The sequence below is a fragment of the Physeter macrocephalus genome, chromosome 9, assembly GCF_002837175.3.
Source record: "Physeter macrocephalus isolate SW-GA chromosome 9, ASM283717v5, whole genome shotgun sequence".
In the NCBI taxonomy this organism is placed as follows: domain Eukaryota; kingdom Metazoa; phylum Chordata; class Mammalia; order Artiodactyla; family Physeteridae; genus Physeter; species Physeter macrocephalus.
In genome coordinates, this window is record NC_041222.1 from 46,827,600 (window position 1) to 46,844,647 (window position 17,048).

Here is a 17,048-nt window from a genome sequence, read left to right on the forward strand (position 1 = left end):
CCCCTAATATTACCTATGAGCTCACATAGTATTAAAAATCATTCTTTTTAAAAATAAATTTATTTATTTTATTGCTATTATTTTTTTGGTTGCGCTGGGTCTTCGCTGCTGTGCATGGGCTTTTCTCTGGTTGAGGCGAGCGGGGGCTACTCTTCATTGTGGTGCGCGGGCTTCTCATTGCGGTGGCTTCTCTTGTTGCGGAGCACAGGCTCTAGGCGTGTGGGCTTCACTAGTTGTGGCACGTGGGCTCAGTAGTTGTGGCTCGAGTGCTCTAGAGTGCAGGCTCAGTAGTTGTGGCGCACGGGCTTAGTTGCTACGCAGCCTGTGGGATCTTCCCAGACCAGGGCTCGAACCCGTGTCCCCTGCATTGGCAGGAGGATTCTTAACCACAGCACCACAAGGGAAGCCCTAAAATTCATTCTTAAAAACCTCTCCTCTTTACTTTGTCATGTGGGGTCACTGACAGCTCGGTGATGATCCATTAGATCAGGAGTTCCTGGTTACTCTTGCTGTTTAATGATGATAAAGTAGCCCCATGAAGCTGAATGTGGATTTCCCTCCCAACGTGGAAGGGGAGTGGAGGAAGTAAGAGGAGAAAGGCATCGCATGACTAAATGCAGTAATGGAAGGGTATTCTCTAGGGCAGCGCTGTCCAAGAGAACTTTGTGTGTTGATGGAAATGATCTCTATGTCACTGTCCAATACAGTAGCTGCATGTGGCTACTGAGCACTTGAGATGCGGCTAGTCGACTGAGGAAGCAACTTCTAAATTTTATTTAGTCTTAATTAATTCAAATTTAAATGGCCACATGTGGCTTGTGGCTACTGTACTGGACAGCACAACTCTAGGGATATCTGCATTCTCAGGTATAACAGACTTCCAGTAATGTTTCTTATTAAATTCCTAGAGAAAAAACATATGACCCACCAAGAGTTTAAATAAAAGCCAGATAATGATTCTTAGACTCCTGGCGTTCAAGATAGGAAGTATATTAGACTCTTTATTACATTTATCTTTTCCTTACAAATTCACACCCTAGTCTTGGTAGAAGGAACCAGAGTATAAATACTTCAATAAATAAATACTGGTCACCCAACTCACAACCCTCATGAGGGCTGATGCACATTGTTTTAAGCTAAACTTCCAGGGCAATTCAGCTCTCCTGCAGGAACCACTTTCCCTTCTGGAAGTAAGAGGAGGAAAAGGAAACACATCACCCGCTTTCTTTCCTGCAGACTCTGGGCCTAGCTCACTGCGTGTGTGGGAGTGGCAAAAGCATAGGTGGGTCTCCAATTTCCCTACCACTTGATGATGAAATAAAGTTCAATACAGAGGCTCTACCTTACACTTATGGGTGGAGATGAATACTATCAGCCTGAACTTGGTCAAGGTGCTATGTCAGGAGCTGTGCCCCTAATGGGTTTGTTTATATATATAGCAGATGGCTTTGCAAAACAAAATTCTTGTTCTCCTTTATGGTGAGGTTGAGAACCACCACCAAACTCTGGGCACCAGGAAAAGAGTTGGATGGACAACATTCAGAATCAAGACTGACCCTTTCCTGCGGTAGGTTCTGCCCAGACCATGGTGCCAACTTATAGATGCAGACAGCCCACCTGTGAAGCCCATCACAGGCATCAGGAAGGGTCCCCAGAACTAATTCCTCAACCAGAGTGTGGCCTGATCAGGCTGGGCAGGACCCTTTGTGAAGCTCCTTGGAAACAATGCTGAGAGCAATTGCTTCCCAAGACCCCTCAATATCTTCAGACAAGAAAGCCCTTCAATTCCCATGTGATCGGAGAGTATCATTTTAGGCATCCAGGCCAAACACTGTTTTCAGATACTGCCCAAATCTCAGGAGTCATCTGTCCCCTTGACCTTTCAGAAGAAACACCGGCTAAGCATGTGCTTGCCTTTGCTATTGTATTTTTATAAAATGGGGGTTCACAGTATCTACTTCATAAGGTAACTGCAAAGATTAAAGAGGATTAAGAGATGACCCATGTGAAGGGCTGAGCATGTGCCTGCACACAGCATTCTACAAATGTTTCTTTTCACTCTTCTTCCCTATTCTTCTAATAACACAAACATTTCAACTTTTATGCCTTCATTTAGTCGACAACTATACGCTAAGCACTTACTCAAGAGCTGGAGACACAGTGGTGCATAAAACATACTCCATGCCTTCTTGGAGTTTATGTTTCAGTGAGAAAGAAAGATAAACATACAAATGAGAAATCAAGTAATACAATTTAATATTATATGTGACAATAAAAAGGAAATTTTCTTTAAGGAATATATAGAGATGCAACTCTTTTCTCTAGACTGCATTCAAGATAGGAAGAGGAAAAAGCTCAAATAACAAAGAAGTTTGGGCACTCCCAAAACTTTTTAAAAAGAGTAGTGATTACGGTCCCTTTTGTTTGGCCCTGTCTGGTGAGGGTAGATATAATTAGGAGGTCATCCCATAGCTCTGCTGAGGACCAGCCCTGGCAGAGTGGGTTTTTTTTTTTTGCCAATGGTACTGATCAATTTGTGCCTGGGTAGGAGAATAAGCAGATGTCAGTGACAGAGGCAGAGCTGGCAGTGCTCAGCTTTCTGGTGGTACAGCTGTTTGCTCGCCAAGTGGAAGCAGGGATGTATGTTTACGAGCTTTACAACTCTAATCATTTATCCGCAGAGACTATAATTTTGTGGGTTACTTTAGGAAGTGTAGAGTTTTGGGCCTCAGTTGTGATCGCTGCATGTGCAGGGGCATGGATAAGCCTAAGTGATGAACGAGAGGGCTCAAATCAGAGAGTTCCAGGGACAGGGACACAGAAAGAAGATGCATGGCCTACGCCCTTTCGCTACCCTTATTTCATCTTCTCCAACACTCTTATGGCTCTTTGTGCGTTCCCTTGTACTCTCTGGGGACCCTTGCACTCCCCCCTTTAAATACCTTCTGCAATCCATGATACAAGCCAATGAGCAGAAAAGAGAAAAAAATAGGTAAGTCTCTGGTAAAGCTCTTAAAGGCCATAAGAATATGATCTCTGGCATCACATCTTCTCAGCATGATTTAATGCCCTCCAACTTTACTCAGAGAAAGGCCCAGGGAATCATATACTTATTACTCACATGGTACCTTTTTAAAAAACTTAAAAAAACTCCTTCTTAGGCAGCCTCTGATATACCTGTCTTATAAGTAGGTGATTCAAACAAATGTCCTCATTTTATAGACAAAGAGATGGAAGTTGAATCATATGCCTTTAAACCAATACTATGTTTATATGTTATTGTGCAAATAAGAGAAAAGTGGAAAATTCATACAATCATTTTAATATTTACAAACATCCAGCTATTTGCAATTATTCATGGATCTAGCCTTTATCTTAATACAAATGGGGAGCAGAGCTAAAACAGTCATCATACACTTTTCTACTAAGTCCAAAGTTTTCTCATTTGCAGTCCCTTTGCTTTGGCATTTTTATAGACATTTTGATTAGTGTTACACCAACCCCTCAGAGAATTCTTTCAGAAGGAAGGAGAGGAACTAATATTTATTTGCTCTGAGGTAGGCATTATCTTAGGTGTTTTAAATAGAAAATCTTCATTTTTACAACTTTTTTAAAAACTGAAATATAGTTGATTTATGATACTGTGTTAATTCTAGGTGTACAGCAAAAAGATTCAGATATATATATTTTTTCAGATTATTTTCCATTATAGGTTATTACAAGATATTGAATATAGTTCCCTGTGCTATACAGTAAATCCTTGTTGTTTACCTATTTTATGTATAGCAGTTTGTATCTGTTAATCTCATATTCCTAATTTACCTGCCCCCCACCTTTCCCTTTGGTAACCATAAGTATGTTTTCTATGTCTGTGAGTCTGTTTTTGTTTTGTATATAGATTCATTTGTATTATTTTTTAGATTCCACATACAAGTGATATAATATGTCTTTCTCTGTCTGACTTACTTTACTAAGTATAATATTCTCTAGGTTCATCCATGTTGCTGCAAACGGCAATATTTCATTCTTTTTAACTTACATCAACTTTTGAGTTAAGTAATATTGTCCCCAGTTTATAGACAAGGAAACAAAAAAGTCCAAATAACTTACCTAAATCCTCATAGCTACCAAGTTTCAGAACTAGGACTCAAACTCTGGTCTGTTTGGTAACAGTTCATATAGACTATTAGGGCTTAAGCTCACAGACAAATCATTTTAAACAAAATCTTGCCATTTTTTTTGAGGTCCCTCACTGCCAGATTATAGGCAAAGTTACTCAGACTGGATCAACATTTCATAAAGTACAAACATTTTCATTAGGGAGAAAAGCATTGAATTAATTAACAAAACTGATGAAATTACCTAAACACTGAAAAATTCGAAAAACCCTGAAGAGTAGAAACAGAGACATTTTGGAAATTTCTCTTGGCCAATTTTCTGATTCAGTCACTATTTTATTTCTATCCACTGCATGAACTACCTGGATCTGGGTTCAAATCCTGGATAACCCATTAACCAACTGTGTGTCTTTGCATAAATTATTTTCCTTCTTGAGCCTCATTTTCTTTTAAAATAATATCTATTTTATAGGGTTGTGGAAAACATTATACATGAGAGCATTTATAAAAGCATCTAGTGCATTCCCCAGCATGTAGTAGGCCCTCAGTAAATAGTAGCAATTATTACTACCGTGAAATAAGCTTAGCAGTATTTGTAGATTCTGTAAAATGCACATGCAATTCTTAAGCAATTTATCTCTCATAACCCACCACCCTTAGATATAAAATGATGCTGATCTTGGAAGTGAAGCCTCCACAGTTTGGTTGCCATCTTTCCCCTTAGCTCCTGGTCTTGGCCAACAACCTCAGCCAGGTCTTCAGGTAGTCAGAACCCTACTAAGCTTCCTCCCTGGAAGTGATGGAGAAACCGACTCTTCATTTTAATATGGAGTCTATAAATGGGGAAGCTACAGGAACAGCTCACAGACTGTGTTAGCAAGACAGATTTTTCTTCGGGCTGAGAACTAAACCAGCTTGCAAAGCACTCGAGCTATTTAAGACTGACATTTAAGCAACTACTGTACTAAGAAAAAGGAAAATAATGGAAATAATAACCCTGAACATTCCATTTGGCACATTCCTTTTGAAGGAACCAGGTTACAGTGGTTGGAAAGCTGACCAGTGGGGCAACCTCCTGGTCCCCTAGCCCCTGGTCAGATGGGTTGCAGCATGAGGGCGTCAAGTTAGACAAGTCCACCTGGTTCCAAGAAGTGGGGCCATTTTCATCTACAGCTTCTACCGCTAGCCTGCAGGCCACAGAGAGATGCATTCTGCACACTCTGGGTGCTCTCCTCTGCTCGTGCACCTCACAAAACCTCACCTGGTCTGCAGCAAGCTGCTAACAGCATTTATTACTGTGAGCCACACTCGCTCTCCAAGTTGTATACCTGGGGTAGGGGAAGAGGAAGATGGTCTGCTACTGATGTCTACACAGTTTCAAATAAGGGGATGAGAGTGGGCAGAGCATTTTGCTGAAAAGGGCAAAAAGGAAATGGGAGAAAGCAGAGTGAGAAGGAAGGCATGTATAAAACCCTTTTGGTTAAAAGATGTGATCGATTTTCATTAAAATATCTTCAACCCAACCAAAACCCTAATGCGTGGTGGCCTATGGCTTCCAAATTCTCAGAATGATAAGCTGCCAAAGTAAACTAATTGCAGTGTGTCTCAGTAATTGCCATGTGTGGGTATGTACAGTTACAGTAAAATGGTTCAGTGAATCCTGATAATGACAATGCACATATGGCAATTATATAAAACAGAGACGCTCAAAACCAGAAGACCCAAAGATTCTTAAGATGGATATTAAAGCCAGCTTTGCCATTTATTGGCTGTGTGGCCTTGAGGAAACCATAGCCTCTCTGAGCCTATGAGTCCCTATTGATAAAAGGGGGAAAATAATACTATTGTGGCAACATGATCCTCATGGTAGGGAGGGGGAGAAGCACAGGGAACAAACGGAAAGAGATTCAGTGCCCAGTTGCCCATGATTTGCCTCCTGTACTCCATCACCCGCCTATGACTCAAAAATCCTGGACACATATAAAGCCCAGAATGAAGGGTGGAGGAGTTGGACATTCTGAGTCTGATGGGTGTGTGAAGTAAACACTTTGGCCATGGGTCAAGGTTGAAAGGAATGAGTTGGGAATTTCTCTATGAGAGGGGCTTACTCTGTTGCTGGTGTATATAACCCTCCTAGGTGGCTACAAGGATCAAATGAAATAATAAGTGTGAAAATATTTTGCATACAGTAAAACACACTGAAAATTCTAGCCCCTACTGTCTCATTATAAGCCTGGTGTTACTTATCTTCCTACATTCTCTGAGTACAAAGGTAAATTTGCCCTCGGTTGTGTCAAGCTCTGTTGCATAAAGTTCACAAGCAACCCTTTGACTCAGGAGTACCTGAGCCAAAAACAGAACAAGGAAAGCACGGCAAAGAATGAAGATTTAATTCTAACTGTCCTTGTCCTTCCAAGCAAGGTTGCTGTAAGAAAGGTCTGGCACAGAAGAGGATTCCAGATAGAGACTAAAAGGGACATGAACATGAAATGCTGCAGCCTCCCCTGAGAGCCATCCTGGTCCTCTACAGTGTTTAGGTTGTGCTGCATTTACAGGACTTCCCCGGAAGGTAAAGGGAGAAGGAAGCTGGAAAGTATTCCCTCAGTCACTGGCCAATTGCTTCCTTTGGATTATCTCTGATTGGGGAAGCACGGTGAGGTGGCACTAAGTCCTACACTTAGGATCTAGGCCTGTGGTTGTTAAAGTGGGGGCCACAGCATCAGCTCCACCTGGGCTCTACAGCAGACACAGTGAATCGGAACTTCTGGGTGAAGGGCCTGGGAGTGTTCATGTTAACAAGGTGTTTCTTACACTAAAGGTTTAGAAGCCCTAGGAACATCTTTACATGAGTTTCAATCTTTGGCAAGTTTTCCAAATGGAATATCAAGAGGAAAAAACAGAACAGCTCTGAGTTCATTTGAAATGGAGGAGGAGAGCTCTTTGTATGGGCATCTCTTCCCCCTGGGCTCACCCCCAGCCCTTTCTGCTGGACTCGGGGGCTCTTGGGGATAAAGCAATGATGACTGTCCCAAAGTGACTTTAGATTACAGATATAGATCAGGATGATCTCCCTCCCCACCCCAGTATCATTCTCTTCTTGGGCAAGGTGCAATCACGGGACCTCAGCTGAGTGACTCAGAAGTTCTGGGCTTACTGTTGGTCCCACACTGATCTTGTGGCCTAGACTTCTGCTGTCTAGCTGTAGCCAAACTCCCATGTTATATCCGCTCCACTAACTCGGTGATTTCTTGTTTCCCTGAATCCAAGTCTATAATTATACAACTTTCCAGCATTCTGATCTCTCTAAGAGTGGGCACCATCTCACATTTGCACCAATGGCTTGATTGTTTCTCCTGCTGAACCTCTGCCTCACAGCTAAGTCCTTGTTACATACTGTTAAGCTTCCCCCAAGTCTGCTGTCTAGAATATTATAGTGAGATGAAATCTGGGCTTGAAGTAAAAGAGATCTATATAGGTGGGTTTAAGAAGGCAGAGTGGACCTCTGCATTTGTAAAACCCGATGTATGTCACTGGATCCCCAAATTCCTGTCACTCCTTTCCATCTGGCTACCAGGAAACTTGCCTTTTCATCTTGTCAGACCTTGGGGACACTGACTACTAATGTGGATAACTCAATTTATGATCTGCCATCCTCTGCTCCACCCCTCCAGCTAGACAGCCTTCTTCCCACTGCCACCTGGGGGTCACACTCTGATGAGTGTGTCTAGTCTACAGGGTCTTCCCTTTCCTGCTTACTCTCATCCCACTGCACATCAAAGTCTCGATTTTAAAAGTATGTATTAGGCATCTCAAATGTGCCATGTACTACAGGGATTAAATAGATGACATGATTCCTTGCCTACATGTGGACCATGCAGAATACTGTCTCACGGGTGAGTTCAAAGGTTTTGCTTGCCAAGAACCATTCCTTAGATATGAGCTCAGGACAGGCAGGGACTTCTATTTTCTCTATTGATGTAGCTTTAGCACCCCAAGCAGGACCTGGCACATAACAGGAGCTGAATATTTGAGAATGAATAAATGGATGACTGAGTGATACTTACATATAGAACCTTTGGTGAAGATACTGATGGTAAGAGGAGCCCCAACTGAGCTCAAAGATTTTGATCTGTGAACTTTGTACATAATAGCCTATCAGGAGTTTCAGAAAAATAAAGTGACTTCCCTTTCTAACACTGAAATTTTCTTTTTATGGAGGAAGAAACAAAGACAATGGAAATACAATTGGCCCTGTCAAGATGACCTGGAGAGTTTTGCTGCTCCAAGCCACCATTTTCTGCTGGATGCCAGGAGGCCACTGAACCTGAAGAGGAACAAGAGTGGGCAGGAGAACTAAGTGGCTCAACTCATCCACAGAACACTTTGCACTCTTTTAGGAAACCATCCCAAGGCCAAGGAACTTAGTTAACTAATCTGAGTTTCATCTCTAAATAGGAGCAGAAATATATTTCCTACTCTCTTCATAAAGTTATAATGAGGATCCAGGTATCCATCCAACACATATTTTATCGAGCAGTTTCTTTATAGCTACCAGGCACTGATAATGATCTTGTACCTAAGAGTAATTTATAAAACATAAGTTGCAATATAAATGTAGGTACTATCACTGACCTCAATGGTATTGATAAAAACACTACATCAGCCCAGATCCACATACACAAACAACCTTGAGGTAAATATTTGGCTAATTCAGATCCCCTGAATCATTCTGCCATTCTGATGACAGGATTTAAGAATCTGAAGTAAAGGCTTTGCTTTGGGATGTGTGATATGAGATTGGGTTTGCGGAGGAATGTACGAGAGGAGTGGCTGGCTGTTACACTTAAATGATCTAGAAAAATGCCTGAATGTTTTTACTTCAACAGACTTGCATCTTTAAGGTCTAGTTCTCAAAGACCTTACAAAAGAACGAAATAGAGTTTACTCAGAGCAATCTGGTTAGAAAGCAAACATTTCTGTAATGAGAAAGAGCACTCAAAATTGTCAGTAAATCAACTAGAAATTCTAAGGGAACTGGGACTGTTTTGCAACATGGTCTGAGCCCAGATGATCTGAATGGGCACAGATCAAGCCAATTCTAGTGTTTTTTTGTTGTTGTTCTGTTTTATTAACACAGTGGCCTTGCTACCAGTAACAAGATGTTTCTGATGTGTGTGTGGGTTTTCCCTTTAAGGAAATTCCAACCAAAGCTATTCACATGTTTTCTTCTAAACGATGAGTTGCTTATCATATTTACAAGGAAAACTGCAACTAAGAATACAAGAATTACAAGACACGGATTGCCATTAGTATGTTCAGACCTGAAGAGTTCAAATGAGCAGCCCCTAAAATAGAGTTATAAGACAATATTTAACTTGATTTTAAGATCTCTATTCATTACAGGCTAAACTTCATGAGTTTCAGATATAAGACAAAACATTTGCTTCTGGAAAAAATGTCATTGCTTCCCCCAAAGAATGAAAAAGCACTAAATCTTTAATAATGTTCATTAAACACTTTTCTAAAGTTTTTAAGTTAACTGACAGAGAAGTCACAGTAGTCAATGAAACAGAAATTTTCTGGATCTTTTCCTTCTCTTCAATACATTTTTGAGTTCCAATTAAGAAAACAAACTGTCATGCTGCCAATGACACAACCTGACTGGCAGGTGAAACAGCAAGTGAACTACTTAATAAATAATATAGATACCCAAGTAGTAGCTCCTGTTACTTAATTCCTATTATAACTAAACTACCTTTAGAGCTCAATAAAAATATGAAAAGATGCCCAGTCACATTATTAACCAAAGGAAAAATCAAAACAACTTTGCTGTACAAATTGGCGAGTATTAAAATGATTGACAGTGGGCTGGTGGTGGTGGTGGTGGGATGAACTGGGAGACTGGGATTGACATGTATACACTAATATGTATAAAATGGATAAGTAATAAGAACCTGCTGTATAAAAATAAATAAAATTCAAAAAAAATTTCAAAACACTTAAAAAACAAACAAAAATAATAAAAAATGGCTGACAATATCTAGGGTGGGGAAATGAGTGCTCTAATGCACTGTTGGTGAGAGTCTAAATTGGTATGGACTTTGTGAAGGAATATATGGCAGTATCTATCCAGCTTTAAAATGTGCATACCCATTCATCCAGCAATTTCTCTTTCAGAAATATTTCCTAAAGAAAGAATGCAAAGAGATATATATGTGTGTGAGAGTACTTGTGTAAACACACAATATACATAAGGAGATTTAATATAGCATTGTTAATAAAAGCAAAAAGTGGAAAAAACCATAAATGTCTTTCAACAGTGGAATGATTAAAAAATGACAAGTTCCCATAAGTATTATACTGTACAATTAAAAGGGACTTGATCTACATACATTGACCTAGAAACAAAAGCATATATTTTGTTAAGTTAAAAAAAAGTGGGACTTCCCTGGTGGCACAGTGATTAAGAATCCGCCTGCCAGTGCTGGGGACATGGGTTTGATCCCTGGTCTGGGAAGATCCCACATGCCGTGGAGCAACTAAGCCCGTGCGCCACAACTACTGAGTCTGTGCTCTAGAGCCCGTGAGCCACAACTACTGAGCCTGCGTGCCACAACTACTGAAGCCCACGCACCTAGAGCCCGTGCTCCGCAACGAGATAAGCCACCGCAATGAGAAGCCCGCGCATTGCAACAAAGAGTAGCCCCCGCTCGCCGCAACTAGAGTAAGCCCGCGCGTAGCAATGAAGACCCAATGCAGCCAAAAATAAATAAATTAATTAATTTTTTAAAAAAGTAAGTCATAAAATAAAATGCAGAATGTGAGGCCACTTTATAACAGGGCACATGTTATGTACATATACATGCATATATTTCATTTTCAGAAGCATTTTAAAAAGTCTAGGGCTTCCCTGGTGGCGCAGGGGTTGCGCGTCCGCCTGCCGGTGCAGGGAAACCGGGTTCGCGCCCCGGTCTGGGAAGATCCCACATGCCGCGGAGCGGCTGGGCCCGTGAGCCATGGCCGCTGAGCCTGCGCATCCGGAGCCTGTGCCCCGCGACGGGAGAGGCCACAACAGTGAGAGGCCCGTGTACCGCAAAAAAAAAAAAAAAAAAAAAAAAAAAAAAAAAAAAGTCTAAAAGGAATACTCACCAATCTTAATAATCATTACCTTTGAGCAGTGGAATTAAGGTGAACATAGGCTGGGAAGCAACTTAAACTCTTTATAAGGTTAAGTACCCTAAGTACCCTTAAAAAAATGAACAGGTAAAAAATTTTTTCTAATTTAAAAAGTCAATAAGAATTTAAAAACTGCATTTAAGGAATGTGCTAAGAATCCAGTAAACCTGGTTTGATGATTTAGTAATCAGGCTTCCAAACAGTTTATCCCAGCAGGCGTGTGCTTGAGCAAACATGGCACATGAGAGCATGGGCGCGTGCATGCGCGTGGGCACACACACACAGAGACACAGAGACACACAAATACACATACACACCTGTGGGGTAACACCACTGGGGGCAATCAGAGGGTGAGCTATCCCTTCCCTACAGGGACCGTGATGGCTCTTAATCCAGTGGTGAAGAGCATAGACTGTTGTCAGATGGTCCTGGGTGTAGTTTCCAGCTCTACCATCTCAAGATTAAGAAATCATGGGCAAGTTACTTAATGTTTTAGCGATTCAGACTCCTCAGCTGTAAAATGGGAATAAACAATGCCTTCTTTATAGGGTTGTTATGAGGACTAATAAGAAAGGGCACTGTAAACATGCACCATACTGCCTGACACGGGGGAAAAAAAAGGCAAACATTTTCAGCAATCAGTATGCAAAATACACAAGACAAGTGATTGGTGGGAAATCACTTTGTCTCATGAATCATAGTACCTGTATTGCCAGCAGAATTTTAGCCCTGTAAAGAACCTCATCTTTAATGGTTCCACATTTAACCTTCACACAAAAATAATTCCCAAGCTAACTAAAAACGCTTACAGTACTGTAGCTACAGGCATCATCATGAAGGAGAATGAGTGTGGGCTTTGGGGTCAGACTGTGTTTATAAAACCAGCTCTGATATTCACTAGGTATGTGACTTGGGGCAAGGTGCTTAAACTCTCAGTCTCACCTGGGAGGCTAGAGTATATTAATATTTTTATTAATGTTATTGTGAGGATTAAACAATACAAGTGGAAGTATCCAGCACACCCAGTATCTGGTACACAGTAGAAAAATGACAACAATAATAATAGCTCTAATTAACTGAGCATATACTGCAGACCAGGCATTTTCTCTCACTCTTACACCAACTCTGAAAGAGAAGTATCACTATCCCCCTATTATACTCAGAATTTAAAAAACAAAACAAAGAATCAAAACAAAATGAAAATAGACTCACAGATATAGAGAATGGGTGGTTTGCAAAGGGGAGGGTGGTCAGTGAAACAGGTGAAGCAGACTAAGAGGTACAAATCTCTAGTTATATAAAAAGCCCCAGGGATGTAATATACAGCATAAAGAATATGGTCAATAATATTGTAATAACTTTGTATGGGGACAGATGGTTACTAAACTTGTGGTGATTATTTCATAATGCATGTAAATGTCAAATTTCAGTACACCTGAAACTGACATAATATTGTACACCAACTGTATTTCAATAAAAATAAAATAGTCAGGAAACTTAGATTCAGGACACTGCATGACTTGCTCATAAGATTCCAATTCAGATCTGCCTGACTCCAAAGTCTTTTTCTGCAGACTTTTCTACAGCTCACTGTTTCTCTTGCTTTATCACCTTGGGCAAGTCACAACTTCCTCTTCTGGAAATCTCCTCTTCTGAGATGCTGTGACCAGTTTGGGGGTATGTAAGCTAGTGGCTGGGAATGCTTTGAAAACTGAAAAGTGCTTTCAAAAACAAGGGACTTGCACCTACGGGCCCTGGGAATGCCTCAAAATACCTCTTCCACAGGGCTGCCACTGCTCAGAATTTCACTACTTGACACTCAGTACCAGATGTGCAAATACTCATGAGAAGGAGTATCGCATTAAATTTACCTTAATGTATAAGTGAATCATTAAATCATCCTATTTCCTCTAGGGAGAGGTCCCAGGAGGTTGGTAAGCACTGGATATCTAAAGAGACGAACAGGAAAATAAGAGGAAGTGCCCAGAGAAAAGACGGGCCCTGAAAACTTGATTCCAAGTCACAATTTTGCCAACAGCTGGCTCCACCAACCAGTTTAAGAAACCATGGGCAAAATCCCTCTCTTCTTCCTCCCTTTTTATTAATTCATATTTATTCAATAAACTTTTATTAAGCATTACCATGTACCAAACATTGTGAGGAGACACGATTCCTGTCCTAAGGAAACTTAGAATTTAGGGATGATTACTTGATTTAGATTTAGTCCTCTAATATCCTTACTGATATATGGGTTTAATCTGTGAGTGTGTGTGCCTGTGTGTGCAGATGCTTAATCACATATGTAGATTATTCACAGTTCAATTTTCCATAATCAATCAAACAGCTCTTCTGATTAAGATGACCATCTTACACACCTGTCATAAAACCCAACATGTTGAAATTCCGACTGCACTCATATACACACTTAAATTTAACTTTTGTTTTATAGAACTAGCACACTGTCAGAATTTATCAAGTACTAGCAATGTAAAATTGCTCTTGGGATAATTTTGTAGTAATTAAGTATATAAGAGTAATTAAGAATTTCCCATGGGGGCTTCCCTGGTGGCGCAGTGGTTGCGCGTCCGCCTGCCGATGCAGGGGAACCGGGTTCGCGCCCCGGTCTGGGAGGATCCCACATGCCGCGGAGCGGCTGGGCCCGTGGGCCGTGGCCGCTGGGCCTGCGCGTCCGGAGCCTGCGCTCCGCGACGGGAGAGGCCACAACAGAGGGAGGCCCGCATACCACAAAAAAAAAAAAAAAAAAAAAAAAAAAAGAATTTCCGTGGATCTAATCATCAATCCCCAGTACTATATAAGCATTAATAACATCAAGTCTGATACCAAAAATTATTCCTGATTATGACCGCTGATGATAATATCAGCTGATAACATCAGAATAACATGAAGTACACTCGTTGGCTCATTCTCCTTGTGAATGTCACAACTTTCTCAGTGAAGACTATTACACTGTTGATTTATCAATCTTATTTGTCTTCCTGAGATTTCAAGGCAAAGTTGTGACACATGCTTAAGTTCTATGCAATATAATTTCTAGACTTACTGCTTTATTATTTCACAACCTCACATAAGCAGATGTGACTAAATTTCCTGTGGGAGGGAAGTATGTTTATTGTCTCTACAATTTGCCTTTAAAAAAAATAAGCTTTAAACATTTAACACTATAAACTCCCAGAAATGAGATCAGTCATGGCCGTAACCCCTAGGGCTCTTCTGGAAAGTACCATTGCACAATCACTGTTAAGTAAACAGCCAACACAGAGGAAGAAGTTAAGCTTGTACCTGCCACTCCATTTCATTTAAGTATCAGTGCTCTGAGGTTTCTTCAGTTTGAAAGATGGTTTGGTTGTTTTGTAGGACAAGCCATTTACAACGTGTTTTGTTCTTGGAGGCCTGTTGGTGTCTGGAAACCTTTTGTTGTCTGCACTGCGGTGGGAAAATGCCACTATTGTCTGGGAGCTCACTGGCCTGCTTCTTCGGGGCCTGCAGGCACACTTTAAATCATGAGAAAGACAGCTTATGAACCACAGGAGCCAGGACCAGCAGAGAAGGCTCTGCTTTTCCCCGCTGCTGCCTTGATATCAAAACAGCTCAGGCTGGGGAGACAGCTTCATGGTGATTTCCTAATGAAATCTAATGACTGGATCTTCGATGATGGAAATCTTTGCGTTGGCAACTGGCAACTCCAGAGAGGTGAAAATGGGAGCAAGCAGTGGAAAGTATAGAAACCTAAGAGAATAGGGAAGAGAGGCAGAAAATGGGACAGAACCCTCAGAAAGAGGTCGCTAGGCTCTACCACTGATTTCCCAGAGGCAATCAATGTGAATGAATCCGTGAAATAGTTCCATTTTACAGATTAGAAGACGGTTCCAGAGAATCTTTGGCACACCCTGTAGTCCGTCTATCCAATAAACATTATTAACAGGACCTCAGTTTTGTCGAGCATGGCAATGAACTAAAATACCTGTCTTCCCAGACTCCCTTGCATGTGAGGGTGGCCATGGGACTGAGTTTGGGTTACACCTGTCCTTCACTCTTCTCCCTCACTTTTGCCTGAAACTGAGACAAGAAATGAATGGAGAACATCAGGATCCATATTGTGACCAGGAGGATGGAAGCCACTGTTAAAGACAGCAAAGCAGAAAGCTGGAGGAGACTGGTGCACCACTGGCTCCATGGGGTTGCTTCTCCTCCATGTACTGTTTACTTTTAGATGTCTTGTCACATGAGAAGAGTACACTGGGCATGCTGCTATAACATGATAAACAAATCCTGAGAAGCCCTTTGCTCTGTACAAATGTGTATTACAAATAACAGCCTCTTTGGGAAAACCAGGATTGGGACAGACCACTCGAAATCTATGAAACCTACTCATTGCAGGAGTAACAAAATAATCAAGAGAGGATTTGGGCAGCCGGTTCAATGTGGCTGAAGGCTCTTTGGTGGTTATTAAAATGGACAAAAATGTTGACTGGAAATGATGGCGTGCAGGAACTGAGACAGCAGGTGATAGAACCAGCACTTAGGAAGAATTGTGATCTGCCATCAGCTGAGGGCTGGGCAGGCCAGGTGTGCACCTTTCTGGGGACGCAGCCCCTGGGATCATGCTCGTTTCAAATTTTATAGAAAGAGAGCAGAAAGGGATTCTGCTTATGCAGCAGATAGGCTGAGGGCTTCTTCATTTTCTCCTTCTCTTGCCATCTCAGCTCCTCTTGCCTAGGAAAGACAGTGTGTGAACAAACAGAGTTCCACATTATTTTGACAGCATTCCCCTATCTACCACTTCTATCTGAGTGAACTGGACTGTTTAGTTAAGTCACTGCTGTTTGGGTGTTCTATGCAGGCAGTCCAATATAATCCCAAGACTTAGGATGTAATGTTCCTACCTTGCCCATTCCATTCTACACAGTGCCCTGGCTGACTTTCCTAAATACCACGCTGGCCTCTTCACTCGGCAGCATTACACTCAGCGTGGCCACAGATCCCGTTATGAGCTGGTCTTGCGGGTTCCTCAGCCTTCTCTCCCTCTACTCCACGACTGAAGCTGTATATCCCAGCCGTACACCAACTGCCTTTGGCTCATCTCTCTAGGCACACACGATGCTGTCATTTGTGCTCTTGCCTGTGTGCTTTGCTTCCCCCTGCCTGGAATGCCTCTCGCCACTTGGCTTACCCAGTGATCTATTTACCATCAAAACTCTATTCAGTGAAAGTGCGGAGTCCTAACCACTGGACATGCAATGGACTATTACTCAGCCATTAAAAAGAATGAAAAAATGCGATTTGCAGCAACATGGATGGACCTAGAGATCGTCATACTGAGTGAAGTAAGTCAGACAGAGAAAGAGAAATATCGTATGATATCACTTATATGCGGAATCTAAAAAGAAATGATACACATGAACTTATTTACAAGCCAGAAACAGACTCCCAGACTTAGAGAACAAACTTAAGGTTACCAGGGGGGAAGGGTGGGGAGGAGGTATAGACTGGGAATTTGGGACTGACATGTACACACTGCTATATTTAAAATGGATAACCAACAAGGACCTACTGTATAGCACAGGGAACTCTGCTCAATGTTATGTGGCAGCCTGGGTGGGAGGGGAGCTTGGGGAAGAGTGGATACCTGTGTGTGTATGGCTGGGTCGCTTTGCTGTGCACCTGAAACTATCACAACATTATTAATCGGTTATATTCCAGTATAAAACAAAACAAAACGAAACTCTATTCAAG

General features: G+C 41.5%; 1 protein-coding gene across 7 annotated transcripts in view; it reads right to left on the reverse strand.

Annotated features, from left to right (window-relative positions):
* GLIS3 (GLIS family zinc finger 3) overlaps positions 1–17,048 on the reverse strand; it is a 537,331-nt gene that overhangs the window by 17,008 nt on the left and 503,275 nt on the right. Inside the window, exon 11 of one of the 7 annotated variants that reach the window (XM_055087182.1) lies at positions 14,595–14,806. The exons of 5 other annotated variants lie outside the window; for them this stretch is intronic. In XM_055087182.1, the coding sequence (XP_054943157.1) occupies positions 14,619–14,806 (188 nt within the window). In that variant the 3' untranslated portion in view covers positions 14,595–14,618. Of the gene's footprint in view, positions 1–14,594; positions 14,807–14,829; positions 15,042–17,048 lie in introns of those variants that run through there. One more of the 7 variants, XM_055087185.1, reaches the window with a different exon arrangement.